Genomic DNA, 16,315 nt, shown 5'->3' with positions numbered 1-16,315 from the left:
GTTCCCCCAGAGCTTGGAAGCAGCCCCCAGGGTGCCCACGTGGCACAGTTCTGCAAGCCTTGGTGGGCTCTGGTTCTGCCCTGCTGGGACCTGCCCTGCACCCTCAGGCCAGAAACCGGCCCCACCCTGGGAGGCTCCCTGTGACCCTCTGCTGTACTGCCGGGGTGACGTCAGCTGCTTCGGCTGTCACGACCATGCTGTTCTCCAGTGAACTGACACACCCTAGCCCTTCCCATGGTCTCCTCTGCCCTCGGGGGACTGCCCTGCCCAGACCTGAGTCCCAAGGGGGTTCCTGCAGCCCCTTCCCTGCCTGGGAGAGCGCTGGTGCTGCCAGGAGGCCGGCCCCTCTCTTCCATTGCCCCCGCGTGAGCTACCCGCTCCGGCAAGGCCCTCCCTGCCAGCACCAGAGAGAGGAGACGGTCCCAGAATGGAGACACCCTGTCCACAGGGGCTGTCAGATCTCCCCTAGAACATGCCAGGCAGATCTCCGGGCACTGGCCAGCAGTGGCATTTACCATGACTTTTATTTTGACTGCAAGAGGTCCCAGGCCCTGCTAGGAGCTTTGACACAACTTGGTTCAGTTGAGTCATGAACCACCCCCTTCCCTGGGGGGATGCAGGCAGGAGGGCCAGCTGAGAAACAGCACTGTGGGAAGGCTGTGCATGCAAAACCCCCCTGGAGATGGTGGCCCGGTGGCCAGAACGAGGGCCCGCACACTACTCTCGGTAAGGGCCTGGCCGAGGGCTGCTCTTGGGGCTCGGGGTGACGACGGGCCTGGCGGGTGCTGGCCCAGGGTTGCCGTGGGTGAGGCCTGGGTGAGGCACGTGCATATGATCTTATGCCAAACCCTTAGGCTCTCGTTCCCCTCACAGCTGGGGAAGAACTTGCCCAGGGCTGCCTGGGCTGGGGTCTGCACCCAGACCACCATGTGAAGTCTGGAGGCTGCAGTGGCTCCAGCGCCCAGATGGGTGGGGGCTCCACCAAGGAGACTGTGGGAGGGCCTGTGTCAATCCTGGGTCCTGGCATGGAAGGTGTGGCCTGGTGTGAAAGGCATGGCTGCAGGGGGACCAGATTTGAGTGCCACTGTCCGTCCATCTGAATGGGCCCTGCATTTTTTTTGGCTCATCTCAGGCTCCTGAAGTCAAGATGATCTTTCCAGTCTGACCCAATGACCACTTGGCAAAAGCCCCCATGAGCCCTGACCAGACCCTAACAGGGAGCTCAGTGGCTCCAGGATAAGCCTTGGTGGGCTGGGATGCCACCGGCTGTGGGTCCTGGTGGTCGGCAGACATTGCTGAGCCTTCCTGGGCTGTGCCTTATACCTGGTGAGGCTGTGGCTGAGATGTCAGGAGCCCCCTGCTCAGGAGCCCCACCCCACCCTGCTTCTGCTGACACATACTCATTCAAGCACGTCACACGCCTTCTGCTCCAAGGGACTTGGGCAAGTCACCCCTCAGCCTTCCCTGCTTTATGATCTATGCCTTCTGGATCACCCACCACAGAGGATACGGGGTTCCCACCCCTACACATGTATTTCCAAGTCAGGACTCAGTTCCCTCCACCACCGTCTCCATCTGAGGAATGTCCCCAAGGCAGGAGGAGGGGAGACATACCTGCCATCAATGGCACTCTCTGCAGGGCATGGACTCTGGGGGCTCTAAGGGGCTTCTGTAGGAGGCCTGGCCCTGGAGAAGTTAGGGCAGTTTATGGAAGCCGTGGAGCTCCAGCCTCACCTGGCCAAAGGGACCGCACCTCTCACAGAGCAGGGCTCAGCCTCCCTCCATCCTCCCAACTCACAGAGGGTGGGGGAGCAGGGAAAGAGAGCACTGAGCCAGTAGAGGACAGGGCTGCGGGGTCTGGGGAACCTGCCTTCCCAGTTCGGTGACTCAGGCCAGGCTCCACACCATCTCTGAGTCATTCTGATGTCGCCCTCACATCTCTCACTAATGCTTCCTTGCACGACCCACCCCACGGGAGGACTGAGTGAGCCACACGGCTGCTGCCTTCTATTTGGTGAAGAAGACACTGCATGTGACTTTGGTTCCAGGCCGGGCCTCCAAGGATACGCCCTCTGAGGGGCCTGCTGTCTGGGGTTCGGTGGGGTAGGCACTGTCAGGTCTCAGATAGGCCTGCCTGTGTGGCTTGGGGGCGGAGGCCTTGACAGCCTCCACTATGGGCAGGAGAGAACCCAGGAGAGGTGTGGGCAGCTGCAGCAAGCTGCGAGGGGTAGGCTGAGGGCAGGAAGGCTCAGCACAGGGCTTACCTGGAATTTCTTCTTGGCCACAAAGTACTGCATGCGTCGAATGACTTTAATGGTGGCCCGATGGTGTTCCCGCAGCCTGCAGTGGAGAGAGGAGAGGAGATTGTGAGTGGCCACCCTGTGCTGGTCATCCCCTCACTGCCCCTGCACTGCCTGAGGAGCACACAGACTGGATCCTTCCAGAAATAAGGAGAGTGTTCAACTCCATGGGATGGAGATACTTAGGCCATGTCCTAGTGTGGGCTTGAGGGGAGGCTGGGGGCAAGAGGCTTTTCAAGGTGAAATGTTTCACCTCACCTGTGAGTGGGAAGGGGACCCTTGCCTTGAGTGTCATTCAGAAGGGGATCAAGTAGGAGTCAGGGCCCTGGGTTGGCAATGGCTGTGCTGCTAACACATGGCAGCCATGGTAATTTCTTTCTATGTTTGGGCCTTCAGGCTCCTTGTCAGTAAAATGAGGTAAGAGGGTACATGCTGGCGATGTCCATAGCCCCTTTCAACTGCTGTGTCCTGTAGTCCCACAAACAGCAAGTGCTTGGGAAAGTAGGAGCTACAGGACAAATTTACAAGGGAAAGTTGCCACCAGAGCTGCTTTGTTAAGGGGGCTGCATTGTTTCTTCTAGAAATAAAGATCCTTTTAGAAACAGCATCACAAAAGGAAACAAAAGGGATGATGTGTGTGTGCATAGAAAAAAGACCGGAAGAAAACACAGTGCCATGGAGGCTGCAGGAAATTCCCTCCTGGTAGTAAAGCTCATGTCTGCCTGACCCTCCTGATGTAAACACCAGGGACTGTGAGACTAAGTGATGCCAACAGCAAGGAACAGCTGTGCGAGGCTTTGGAGACCAAAAAAGATGTGGAGGGTGAGGATCCCACATAGAATGGAAATGAAATGAGCTGAGCCTGCACCCAAGCGTTTCCTCTGCAGGGCACCTGTCCATTTGTGGAGGGGAGCATTGACACCCAACAGAGCAGGGGCTCAGTGGGCTGGTGATAAAAATGTGGAGTCCAGGGCCACAGGACACCCAGGACATGAAGGAACAAGATTCTGGTCAACAGAGAGGACCAGGGTGCAGGGAGCCACCTTTCACACAACTTCCTCTGGAAACACTTGTGAATTCCTAAGCCACACGGGTGGGTGAGATTCACAGAAACTGAGAAAAAAGCAGTTGGTGAAGGGGTAAAAGCTAAGCAGAGTACTCAGTAGACTCATGGCATTGTGGAGAGAAGCTTTGGGTTTTAGAAGCTATCTAGAAGGCAGCCCTAGAAACTAAGTAATGCCAACTTAGCATCACATTGACCCCACTTCTCCCAATCCCTTACTGGAGTAAGGTGCTTTGTGCATGGTAGAAGAAAATAAAATTATCTGTAGGGAGATAATATCCTTGAGCTTCTACAATTTTATACACAAAAGACTAAAAGGCAAGGGAAAAGACAGACCATACAGATCTAAAGGTGTGGTACTTTCTTTTTTTTTTTTTTTTTTTTTTTTGAGATGGAGTCTCGCTGTGTCTCCCAGGCTGGAGTGCAGTGGCGTGATCTCGGCTCACTGCAAGCTCCGCCTCCCGGGTTCACGCCATTCTCCCGCCTCAGCCTCCCAAGTAGCTGGGACTACAGGCGCCGCTACCACGCCCAGCTAGTTTTTTTTTTTTTTTGTATTTTTAGTAGAGACGGGGTTTCACCATGTTAGCCAGGATGGTCTCGATCTCCTGACCTCGTGATCCACCCGCCTCGGCCTCCCAAAGTGCTGGGATTACAGGCTTGAGCCACCACACCCGGCCTGGTGTGGTACTTTCAACAGCCTTAAATACTTGTAGCTCCTTCCATTAAGAGATGGAGTGTTTTCCTATTACTTGAATTTGGGGTGACCTTGTGACTTCATTGATGAAAGAGTGCTGCGGAACTTACACAGTATATAATTCATGTGCTTTTGGAATGTGGCCCTACAAACAAGCTTGCTGGTTAGAGAGGCCACATGGAGAACAGAGATGCCCCAGCTAACAGCCAGCACCAACAGAACAACCTCCTAGCTCAGCCAAGTCCAACCTCCTAGCTGAGCAAAGAAAAACAAAAAATACATACACACATACACACACACACACACACACACACACACATACACACACACACACACAGACGGAGTCTCGCTCTATTGCCAGGCTGGAGTACAGTGGTGCAACCTTGGCTCACTGCAGCCTCCGCCTCCCAGGTTCAAGCGATTTTCCTGCCTCAGCCTCCTGAGTAGCAGGTGTGCACCACCATGCCCAGCTAATTTTTGTATTTTTAGTAGAGACAGGGTTTCACCATGTTGGCCAGGATGGTCTTGATCTCTTGACCTCATGATCTGTCCGCCTTGGCCTCCCAAAATGCTGGGATTACAGGCATGAGTCACCGTGCCTAGCCCAAAGAAAATATTTTAAGCCACTAAATTTAGGTCTAGTTTGCTATGCACAACAATAGGTAACTGATACAGAAATAAGGACTAAGAAATAGGTAATGTCATATCAGTATCCTAAAACATATGGCATTAATTTTGGGACAGGGAATTGGACAGAGGCTGGAAGAAGGGGCAGATCACAAGATGTCAGACTTCGAGCATGATGCCATTTGTAATTGGGTGAGAATTTTAGGTATCGTGGGGAGGGGGGTGAGGGAATTTTGCATTGGGGAGAATGTGAAAAGTTATGGCCAGAGGGCAGACTGTGATGAATTAAAGATGGCCACAATCCATTGTAGTTCCTCCCATTGCAGGCTAGAGTCTATCTCCACCATGGTGGAAATGATCATGTCTTCTGAAGCTCAACCTCAAGGACCTTGTGGTATCTACTCTTACCCTCTTAGAATTCTGTTGGCTCATGGACAAGTCTGAGCTAGCCTGCTGGAAGAGCCACGTAAAGGAGAGCTGAGAGACCCTGGCTGACAGCCCAGTGACTCCAGACACGTGAGGACAACGGAGACCACTCAGTCACCACCACATCACTATGCAAGTGCTGCCATGTTGTCAAGTCCAAGTGAGACTACCCAACTGGGATGCCCAGATTGCTGACCCATAGATTTGTGAGCTAACAGATGATTGTGCTTTGCCTCAGGATATTTAGATGAAGACTTTAAAATAACCATGATAAATAGGTTCAAGAAAACAGATGAAAAGATAGAAAACTTTACCAGAGAAATACAATTTATAGATATATAAAAAGGAAGTTCCAGAAAAGTAAGGACCATACTGGAAATGAAGAATGCAATAGGTGAGTTTGGATAGCAGGGATGACAGAGTAGAAAAGAATAGCTGTGAACCCAAAGAAAATAGCCAACTTGGAGCATGAAACGAAAATAGACTTAAAGGAAGAGATGAAACAAATGAAAAAGAAACATAAGATGGTAGATTGCATGCACTATAAGTGGATTAATAGTCCAATTAAAAGATCAAGATTGTCATGATTAAAAGCAACTATATAAATCCACTTTAAAATATAAAGATACAAAAACATGTTGGGAAAGGACAGAAAAAGATAGGTCATGGTGTGGCCAAATGAAAACTGGTAAAGGAAAACCAATAGTAGACTTTAAGTATTACTAAAGAAGAATATGTCATAATTATAAAAGTGTCAATTCAGCAGGATGAGATCAATTCTAAATTTGCGTGCACCTAAAACCGTAACCCTAAAATATATAAAGCTAACTGGCAGAACTAAAATGTAAAAGAGAAAATGGTGGGAGATTTGAACACACCTCGTCAGTAACCAATAGAAAAGCAGTCAAAACTTTGTCAAATCAGAGACAAATTTAAACAGCCTAATTAGCAACTTGACATATACAGAACACTGCCCCTACAACTGGAGACTACATAAGCTTCCCTAGTGCACACAGAACATGTACCAAAAGAGACCATATGCAAGACTTCAGAAGCAAGTTCCAACAAATTTCAAAGAAAGCAAATCATGTTTATTATGCTCTCTGACTACAGTACAATTAAATTAGAATTCCATAAAAAGAGATAACTAGGGAATCTCCATATATTTTGGAAATTAAACAATCTAAATAACCCAGGGGTCAAAGAAAAATATATAATGAGAATCAAACAACAGTTTAAATTAAATAGTAATAAAAACGTAACGTATTAAAATTCATAGCTAAATAGGTACTGAAAGTACAGTGAAATAAGCACAGAGAGTGAACCTTATGGCTTTAAATGCACATCTCAGAGCAGAGGAAAGGCTGGAATCCATCGCAAGCAGTTAAAAAAATGTCAAATTACACCCAAAGATAGTAGGAGGAAAGAGATAAAGTTAAGAGCACAGTCAAAGAGATAAAAAATGAACATTATTTAAGGAAAATCAACAAAGCCAAAATTTGGTTCTCAGAAGAGACTAATAAAACAGGCACACTTTTGGGAAGATTGATCAGATGGGGGAGGGGACACAAATGACGACCGTCAGGAGTTAAAGATGGAACATCACTATAGGCCTAGAGGTGCTCCGTCAGGAGTTAAAGATGGAACATCACTATAGGCCTAGAGGTGCTGAAACATTTATTCAGAGGACGTTACAAACAAAAATACTTTTGATGATTTAGATAAAATATGCAAATTCTTTAAAAACACAATATGTAAAAGTAGACACAAAAACAAAAATAACACAAATTGCCCAATAATTATTAAATAAGTTAAATTTGGAATTTTAATGATCTTCTGGCAAAGAAAACTCTGTATCTAGATGACATCACCAGTAAATTCTTCCAAAATTAAGGAAGAAATAATGTCAATTTTATACAAGTATTTTCATAAAGCAGCATAACCTTGATATCAAAATCTGACAAGAATATTTCAAGAAAGAAAAAAAAATCACAGGTTAATCTCTCTCGTGAACATAAGTGCAAATACCCCAACCACCACCAGCGAGCTGCATGTAGTGCTGTGCCCACACACATGCTCAAATGCGGTTTAATCCACTTGTGCATGCTCAGTTTACCCTCTAAGGCCCAAGCAACGTAACTCTTCACATCAACAGAATAAGTAAGAAAAAACAGAATCAACACAGCAGATTGTAGAAAAGCATTTGATAAAACCCAAGACCTGTTCATAATTAAAAACACAACTCTTAGCAAACTAGGAATAGAAACTCCATTACCTAAAAAAAAAAAAAAAAACCAAAAACTAAAACAAAAACAACCCAAACCCTAAGCAGACATCATACTTAATAGTGAAACACGATACACTTTCCTCCTGAGACAGGAAGCAGGTCAAGGATGTTATCGTTTCTAGTTCACATTGTCCAGAAAGTCCCAGCTGGTATGTTAAAAAGGTAGGAAAAGGGAGATAAAAGGTAAAAGAATTGGACAGGAAAAAATAAAACACTCGTTATTTGCAAATGACATAACCATACACGTAAAAAAAATCTCTAAGAATCCGCAGAGAAGCTGCTGGAATCAATACACGAATTTAGCAAGAACACTGGTTTTAAGGATGATATATAATAATTATATTTCTAGGCCTGGCAGAGTGGCTCACATCTATAATCCCAGTGCTTTGGGAGGGTGGGGTGGGAGGATCACCTAAGCCCAGGAGTTTGAGATCAGCCTGGGCAACATAGTGAGACCGCATCTGTAGAAAAAATAAATTTAAAAAATTTAGCCAGGCTTGGTGGTGTGTACCTGTGGTTCTAGCTACTCAGGGGGCTGAGATGGGCAGACTGCTTGAGCCCAGGAGTTCAAGGCTGCTGTAAGTTATGGGCCTGGCATGCAGAGACCCTGTCTCTGAAATATGTTTATTTCTATATGCTAGTAACAATTAGAAAATAAAAAGATATCAATTACAATAGCATCAATAACCATAAACTTGACCATAAGCTTAAGAACAAATCTTAAAAAAAATGGTTTCTTCTTTACTGTTTTCCTTTCACAATCTTTCTTTCTTTTTTTCTTTTCTAAGATGGGGTCTTGTTATTTTGCCCAGGCTGGTTTCAAATGATCCTCTTGCCTCAGCCTCCCAAGTAGTTGGTATTACAGGTGTGAGCCATCGTACCCAGCTCTAAAATAAATCTGTTTAAAGATGTGTGAGACTACTACACAGAAAAGCACTGAGCATTAGAGACAGAGATAAAGAAGACCTAACTGGACTTGGGGATACAGTGTGTTCATGTATAAGAAGACTCAATATTTATAAGATGTTAATTTTCTGCAAATTGAGGTGTGGATTAAATATGATTCCAATCAATATCACAGTGCTTTCTGTTATTTATTTATTTATTTCTTGGAAATCGACGAGGTGATTCTAACATATTCCTAACAATGTGAAGGGCCAAGAATAGCCAAGATGATCTTGAAGAACAACAAAGTCAGAGGTCTGACACTCCCAGGGTTTCATAAGGCCACAGGGCTTGATTAAGAGCATTGGGCAGACAGATGAACAGTGGGGGTCTGACAGAATAGGGTAGTGGTTCCCCAACCTTTTTGGCACCAGGGACCAGTTTCATGAAAGACAATTTTTCCATGGACAGGGATGGGGTGGGGAGAGATGGTTTCAGGATGAAACTGTTCCAGTTCAGATCAGCAGTTATTAGATTCTCATAAGGAGCACACAGCCTAGATCCTCACATGTGCAGTTCACAATAGGGTTCGTGCTACTGTGAGAATCTAATGCCACCACTGATCTGACAGGAGGCGGAGCTCAGGTGATCATGCTCGCTTGCCAACTGCTCACCTCCTGCTGCATGGCCCTGTTCCTAACAGTCTATGGATGGGTACTGGCCTGTGGCCTGGGGACCCCTGGAATAGGACATCAGACACACAAACACTCCTGTGACCACTGGTTCACAGAAAAGACGCCTTTGCCGTTGAGCTGGCGGAAGGATATTCTTCGCAATAAATGGTGTTGGAACAATTTGGATACACATGTGAAAATATATAAACCATGATCCTTACCACACACCAGTCACAAAGTTAACCCAGGTAGAGTCACAGGTCTAACTGTGAGGCAATCGGGCCTGTCGAAGAACATGGGAGAATATTTTCACCACCTGGGATGGGCAAAGCTGTCTTTAATGGAACACAAACAGTATGAACTGTCACAGAAAACTATTTGACAAATTGGAGGCCCCAGGATCTCTGAGATGGTCTCACGAAGGCCCCCTTCCCAGGCCTGACACGCGAGAGGAACTGTTACCCAGGCCTCACGTCCTGGCCTCTTTCCATCACCCCAAACAGCCTGGGAGCAGACAGGGAACGGGGAGCCATAGGTGTCTGACTGTGAAGAGTCCCCCACTGGCTGTGACTTGGGGCCTTGGGAGCCTGTGGCCATGACCGCCAAGGTCTGGATGCGGCCCCACATCCAGTGAGAACACTCGGGACTTCTCAGATCCTGTTCTTCACAGAGGGCCATGCCCAGTGGCAGCTTCACAGGCCGCTAGAAGCTGCTGTGGGCCTCCCCTCCTGCCAACTTCCTAGAACACAGTCGGAGCCTTCACAGGCAAACAATCCAGCCAGGACTGCAAGCAGGCCTAGGGCTGACGGTGCCAGGCCAGGCCCCTAGCTCTGCCCAGGCCACGGTGTGGGTCAGCCACTGCTCTGGTGATAGCGCTGGCTACCTGGCTTTCCTGCTGAACATAGTCGACCCTGTGGTCTCAGAGAGAAGGGCCTGGCTGGCTCCTTTGCAGGGGGTGGTCTCTCTCTCTCTGTACTGGGTGAGGCCTGGGATGGGGTCAAGTGGCCTTTCCTGGTAGTGATACGGAAGAGGGGCAGGGAAGTGCTGGGAGGAGAAGGGCGGGTCCCTGGCTAGGGTTCCGCCGTTGGGCCTGCATGCACGGACCCAGGTAAGAACAGACATTTCTGCTTTTCTGCCCAAATGTTGCATTTCCCAAGAACACCCTGGCCTGCCATGCCCCGATTCTGTGTCTATAAAAATCCTGAATCCCTAGTGGGCAGACACACAAGTGGCTGGACATCAAGAGGAACACATCGGCAGAAGAAGACACAAGTGGCCGGACATTGAGGGTAGGTTGAGAGGAACACACCAACGTAAGAGGGCACCGACAGGCACCGACAGACCGGCAGGCCATTGACCGGAGGAACAATGCAGGGTTGGGCTGGGGTGGATGCAGGAGGGCCCAGGCTGCTGAGTGCCCGATGCCAGGGGAAAACCACCCTCCCACTCCATCTCCCTTCTGGCTTCCCCATCTGCTGAGAGCTACTTCTACTCAATAAAACGTTGCACTCATTCTCCAAGCTCACGTGTGATCTGATTCTTCCAGTACACCAAGACAGGAACCCCGGGATACAGAAAGACCTCTGTCCTTGCGGGAAGGCAGGGGGTCTAACTGAGCTAACGCAAGCTGTCTATGGACGGCTAAACCAAAGAGCACCCTGTAACACACGCCCATGGGGCTTCAGCTGTAAACATTCGCCCCTAGATGCTGCCGTGGGGTTGGAGCCCCACAACCTGCCCGACTGTATGCTCCCCTGCAGTTTTGAGTAGCAGGGCACTGAGGAAGTGAGCCACACCCCTGTTACACGTCCTGCGAGGGGGACAAGGAAACCGTTCCCATCTCAGTAGCTCTGACGCAGGAGCGAGCTGGTAAGAGACAGGGGGCAGGACGGAGGCTTTGGGCTCACTGGGCCCTGAAGGAAGTGACCCCTGGACCCTGGTTGCAGGAAGGGACCAAGGGCCCGGGGCTGGCGCCCTCCTGCCTGGGCTGGGCCACCCTCCAGGCCTGTGGCTTCCTCACCTACTGAAGGGAGGATGGACCCTCTCCCTGCCCGCACCACCTGGCCTGGGAGAGGAGGAAGGGATGTGCTGCCCAGCGGGGTCTTGGCCATGGGTCAGCTGCTGAGAAAAGACCCATTTCATTCATCTCCTCACTTGTTCATGCACCCACTGACCTGTATCTCACCTGTTCATTCATTAATGAACAAGTTATTGTTAATAATTTGTGGATTAATGACAGGAGCTCCCCACCCCCCATCCGCTGGTTCATTTGTTAATGTGCTGCCTAAATTACCCATTAGCTCCTCCACGCCTGCCTGCCTGCCTGCCCCGTCCACGTACATGAAGTGCCGCTGGGCACACAGCCCAGGCTGAGTGGTCTCGGGGGCTGAGCCCACTGAAGGACCCGTTGTTTCTGGATAGGTCAAATTCAAAGCCGGCAGCCCCCAGTACTGCCCAGGCTGGGCTGGCTGGGGTGGGGGCTGCTGGGCTGCCCAAGGGGCCGGCACCACATTCAACACACGTCACTGGGGGCCATCGAGGGACACTGTGGGAAAGCAGAGACAGGAAGTTTCCCGGACTGAGCTGCCCAAGGCAGGCCGACCTTCCCACCTGTAGAACAGATTCCCAGCAGCTCAGGGACCTGGCCTCCATCCAGGCAGATCCTGAGGCCTAGGGTAGGGGCTGGCATGTGGGAGAGCTGGAGGTGACTCCAGGGGGTCCTGGGACTTGGATCCGGTACAGTTCAGGGTGGGGCTGGGCCTGGGGGATGTCCAACGTGGGGGAGGGGCTGGCCTCACCTGTGTCCCTGAGCCTTTAGCCCCTCCCAGGACCTCTGTCCCCCTCTCCCCCAGCCAGAGAGTTAAGTCAGATGCAAGCCCCTTTTACCCACCCTGCCTGAACAAGTTCTTGGCCCCGTCTAGAGCATCCTGTAACTCTGGAATAAGGAAGAATTTATCAGCTTTGCCTGGGAGTAGAGACGGAAAGAAAATAAGGAAATAAGAGCTCTCTCCCTTCCTTCCCACATGCTGGGGTGCTGCTCTTTGCAACTCCCTCCTGTGTGGTGAGTTCCCACACCTGTGTGTCCTAGGAGACACAGGGCTGTCTTCAAGGGCCCGAGCTTGGGGGGTCCTCTAAGGTGCCACAGTGCCTTGGGGAAGGAACATTCCCCTGGTGACCCCTGCTCTCTGCACACACGCAGGCTTGTGAGATGAAGAGAGGCAGATGGGTGGGGGTCTTGGCAGAGGAAACCTAGGGTGCTGGAGGACCCAGGAGACATGAAGAGGGAAAGTGAAATCACTCTATGTCACATGCCCCTAGCAGCCACCTCGCAGACATGGGGGCCTTGCAGGCCTTCCAGACTTTTCCTTGAGCACTTATGTCAGCAGACACAAGTACATTATGTGTGCAGTTTCCTGCACCTCCCAGTGTGTTGTTTTGCTTCTTTTTATTTTGCAACAATTATAGATTTCTAGGAAGTTACAAAAAAAAAAAAAAAAAAGTAACAAGAGGTCCTGTATGCCCTCTACCTGAGTTCCCGACGGTCACACCTTGCATGGCCGGAGCACCAGATCAACGCCGGGAGGTCGACATTGGTACAGTGTGCGTGGTTCTGCCTTGTGTTCACACATGCAGATTCATGTGATCACCACAGCAACGAGGAATGGAAGTCCTCCCCACCAGAAGGATCCCCTTTGCTGCTCCTGTGCAGTCACTCCCACCCTCACCGTTCCTCACCCTCACCGTTCCTAACCCCAGGAGCCACCCTCTGATCTCCATCCCTACAGCCTGGACTTTGAGAATGTTATCTACACGGAATCACACAGCAAGCGACCTTTTGGAGGAGCCTTTTTCTCTTCAGCACAATTCCCGTAAGAACCGCTCAGGTTGTACCAATAGTGGGTTCCTTTCTACTGCTGGGTAGTGTTTCAAGGTATGGATGCACCACCGTTTGCCTGTTCCCCTGTTGAATGATACTTAGATGGTTCTCAGCTTTCAGCTAATTAGGAACAAAGCTTCTATAAACTTTCATTTTCAGGTTTGTGTATGAATATGAGTCTTCATTTCTTTGGGATAAATGCCCAGGAGGAGTTCAGTTGCCAGGATGTGTGGTAGTTGCATGCTGACTTTCATAAGAAACGACCATGTTATTTTCCCTGAGTGGCTGCACCATTTTACATTCCCAGAAGCAACAGATGGGCGATCCCGTTTCTCCACATCCTTGCCAACATTTGGTGTCATCATTACTTTTCATTTTAGCCATTCTGATAGGTGTGTAGTGACCGCTCACTGTGGTTTTAATCTTCATTTCCCTCTTGGCTAACGAAGTTGATCATCTTTTGGTGTGCTTCTTCCCTATCTATCTGTTTTCTTTGGTGGAATATCTCTTCATGTCTTTTGCCCGTTTTCTAGTTGGACTGGCTGAGTATTTTACTGTTGAGGTTTTTTTTTTTTTTGAGACGGAGTCTCGCTCTGTCGCCCAGGCCGGAGTGCAGTGGTGCGATCTTGGCTCACTGCAAGCTCTGCCTCCCGGGTTCACGCCATTCTCCTGCCTCAGCCTCCCAAGTAGCTGGGACTACAGACGCCCGCCACCATGCCTGGATAATTTTTTTGTATTTTTAGTAGAGACGGGGTTTCACCGTGTTAGCCAGGATGGTCTCGATCTCCTGACCTCGTGATCCGCCCGTCTCGGCCTCCCAAAGTGCTGGGATTCCAGGCGTGAGCCACCACGCCCGGCTACTGTTGAGTTTTGAGAGTTATTTATATTCTAGATGCCCGTTGTCAGATATGTGGCTTGCACATATTTTCTCCAAGTCTATAGTTAGCATTTTTATCCCCTTCACTGGGGCTTTCACAAAACAAATGTTTTAAATTTTAATGGGGTCCATTTCCTCAATTTTCCTTAAACAGATCATGCTTTTAGCATCCAGTGTGAGAACTCTTTGCCTGTCCTAAATCCTAAAGACTTTCTCCTCCATGTTTTTCTAAAGGTTTCAGAGTTGTACAATTCATATTTAAGCCCAAGGTGAGTACTGAGTTAATTTTTATATACAGTGTGAGACTTAGGTCAGGGTTTTCATCTATTTATTTGGCCTATGAATGACCAACTGCTCCTGTACTGTGTGTTAAAGGAGGAGTCTTCCTCCACTGAATTTTGCATATTTGTCTTAAAATCAGTCAGGCATATTTGTGTGTGTCTATTTCTGGATTCCTTGTTCTGGTCTATTGAGCTACATGTGTATTCCTCCACCAACATCAAACCATGTTGATTCCTTACTCTATAGTAGGCCTTACAATTGGCAGAATGATTTCTCCCAATTAATTCTTTTTCAAAATTGTTTTAATCTACAGCATGTGCCTTTCCATGTAGATTTTAGAACACGTTTGTCCATGTCCATAAGAAACCTTGCTAGGATTCTTGTTAGGAATTATGCTATATTTATAGGTAATTCTAAGGGGAATTGAAATGTTTACTATTTTGACTTTTCCAATTCATGAACATGGAATGTCTCTCCATTTATTTAGGTCTTGATTTCTTTCATCGGCATATTGTAATTTTTAGTATATATGTCTTTACATGTTTTGTTAAATTTATACCTAAGTATTTTAATTTCTTTAGCACAATTGTAAATGGTATTATGTTTCTAATTTTGGTTTTCACAGGTTCATTGTTAGGATATAGAAATGCAAGTGATTTTTGTGTGCTGAACTCCTAAGTTCCAGATGTTTTTATTGTAGATTCCTTGGGATTTTCTACATAGACAATTCTATCACCGCAAATAGGAACAGTTTTAGATCCTCCTTTCTAATCTACATGTCCCATTTCTTTTTCTTGTAGCTTGAACTTCCAGTACTATGTTGAATAGAAGTGGTGAGAACAGACAACCTTGCCTTCTTTTTGATTTTAGGGGGACAGTATTCTGTTTTTTGCCATTAAGTGTGATGTTGTGATGTTAGCTGTGGGTTTTTTTTTTTTTTTTAAGATGCTCTTTATCAAGTTGGGAAAGTTCTATAACAGATCACATTAATTAAGTTTTGAACGTTGAACTAGCCTTGCATTACCTAGAATAAATCTCTCCCGGTTGTGGTATATAATATTGTTATACAATGTCACATAATTAGTTTTTAAAAACAATGTAGAAAGCTCCCAAGAACTCACTATTCAAAATAAATGCTAGACGGCCAGGTGTGGTGGCTCACACCTGTAATTCCAGCACTTTGGAAGGCCAAGGTGGGCAGATTGCTTTGAGCTCAGGAGTTTGAGACAGCCTGGGCAACCTGGCAAAACCATGTCTCCACAAAAACAAACAAACAAACAAAACACAAAATAAATGCTGGACCCTGATAGCCCCACCCCAACTGTATCCTTGTCTCCCCATTCTGGGTAACCATCAACCTGAATCCTGTGTTCCTCTCTCCTTTGCTTTCTTTTTCATATAATGTTATTGTATGTATATGTGTCCCAAAAGTCATTTTTTAAAAAATTTTAGTAATTTAAACTTGATAAGAATGCAGTGGGCTTTTCCTTGGTATTATATTGCCAAGCCTTCCTACATGGTTGTCTATCACTCTGGCTTGTTTGTTTTAATTGGTGTAAAATTCTGTTTTGTATGGGCATTCCATGTTTACTCACTCTCCCTCCTGCTGGGGGGCAAGTGGCTGGTTGCACGCGGAGCTTGTGAATAGCGTTGCAACACACACTCCTGTTCGCTCTCACTCGTCCACACACCAGAGTTCCCTTTTGGTGTATGCCGAGACATGGGACTGCTGGGTCAACATATGTGAATTCACCACTTTGGAGGTGATGCCACCCTTTTAAAGTGGTAGTCCCACTGTACACTACCATCAGCAGTGTAGGAGAGACCCAGGGCCCTACGTCCCTGTCACCACTCCCAGTGGCCAGACTTTGTGGTTTATGCCAATGGAGTGATGTAAATGCTTTCTGTAAATGGTGCCTTCACATACTCACTGGCCACATGTGTTCCTCAACCGTGAAAGGCAGAGGAAGTCTTTGTCTTTGGCCCATTTTTCTGTCTGATAATTTGTATTTTTATTGATTCGTTATTTTAGTTTCTATTATTGATTGTATTGGTTACACACACACATATATAAATACATTACACATGCTATGTATTAGTTACATGTACACCAATTCTTTGTCAATTCATTGTATTGTGACTATCCATTTCTTTGGCAGGCAGAATAAGGGCTCCCCCAAAGATGTCCTAGAACCTATGAATATGTTATCTTCTATGGCAAAAGGGACTTTGTATATGTAATTAAGGTCATGAACACTGCGATGGGGAAATTATATCAAATTTTCTAGGTGGGTACAATTAACCACAAGTCTTTAAAAGCAGA

At 47.6% G+C, this 16,315-nt stretch overlaps 1 protein-coding gene across 2 annotated transcripts in view; it reads right to left on the bottom strand.

Annotated features, from left to right (window-relative positions):
* Positions 1 to 16,315, bottom strand: part of KCNQ1 (potassium voltage-gated channel subfamily Q member 1) — a 400,428-nt gene that overhangs the window by 78,213 nt on the left and 305,900 nt on the right. For both annotated transcript variants that reach the window (XM_025357922.1, XM_025357923.1), the window contains exon 12: positions 2,265 to 2,340. In XM_025357922.1, coding sequence (XP_025213707.1) covers positions 2,265 to 2,340 — 76 coding nt within the window. The remainder of the gene's footprint in view (positions 1 to 2,264; positions 2,341 to 16,315) is intronic.

The sequence above is a fragment of the Theropithecus gelada genome, chromosome 14 (genome assembly GCF_003255815.1).
Source record: "Theropithecus gelada isolate Dixy chromosome 14, Tgel_1.0, whole genome shotgun sequence".
NCBI classification, from domain to species: Eukaryota; Metazoa; Chordata; class Mammalia; order Primates; family Cercopithecidae; genus Theropithecus; species Theropithecus gelada.
Note: the sequence above shows the minus strand (reverse complement) of the source record. Positions and strands in the feature narration are given on the sequence as shown.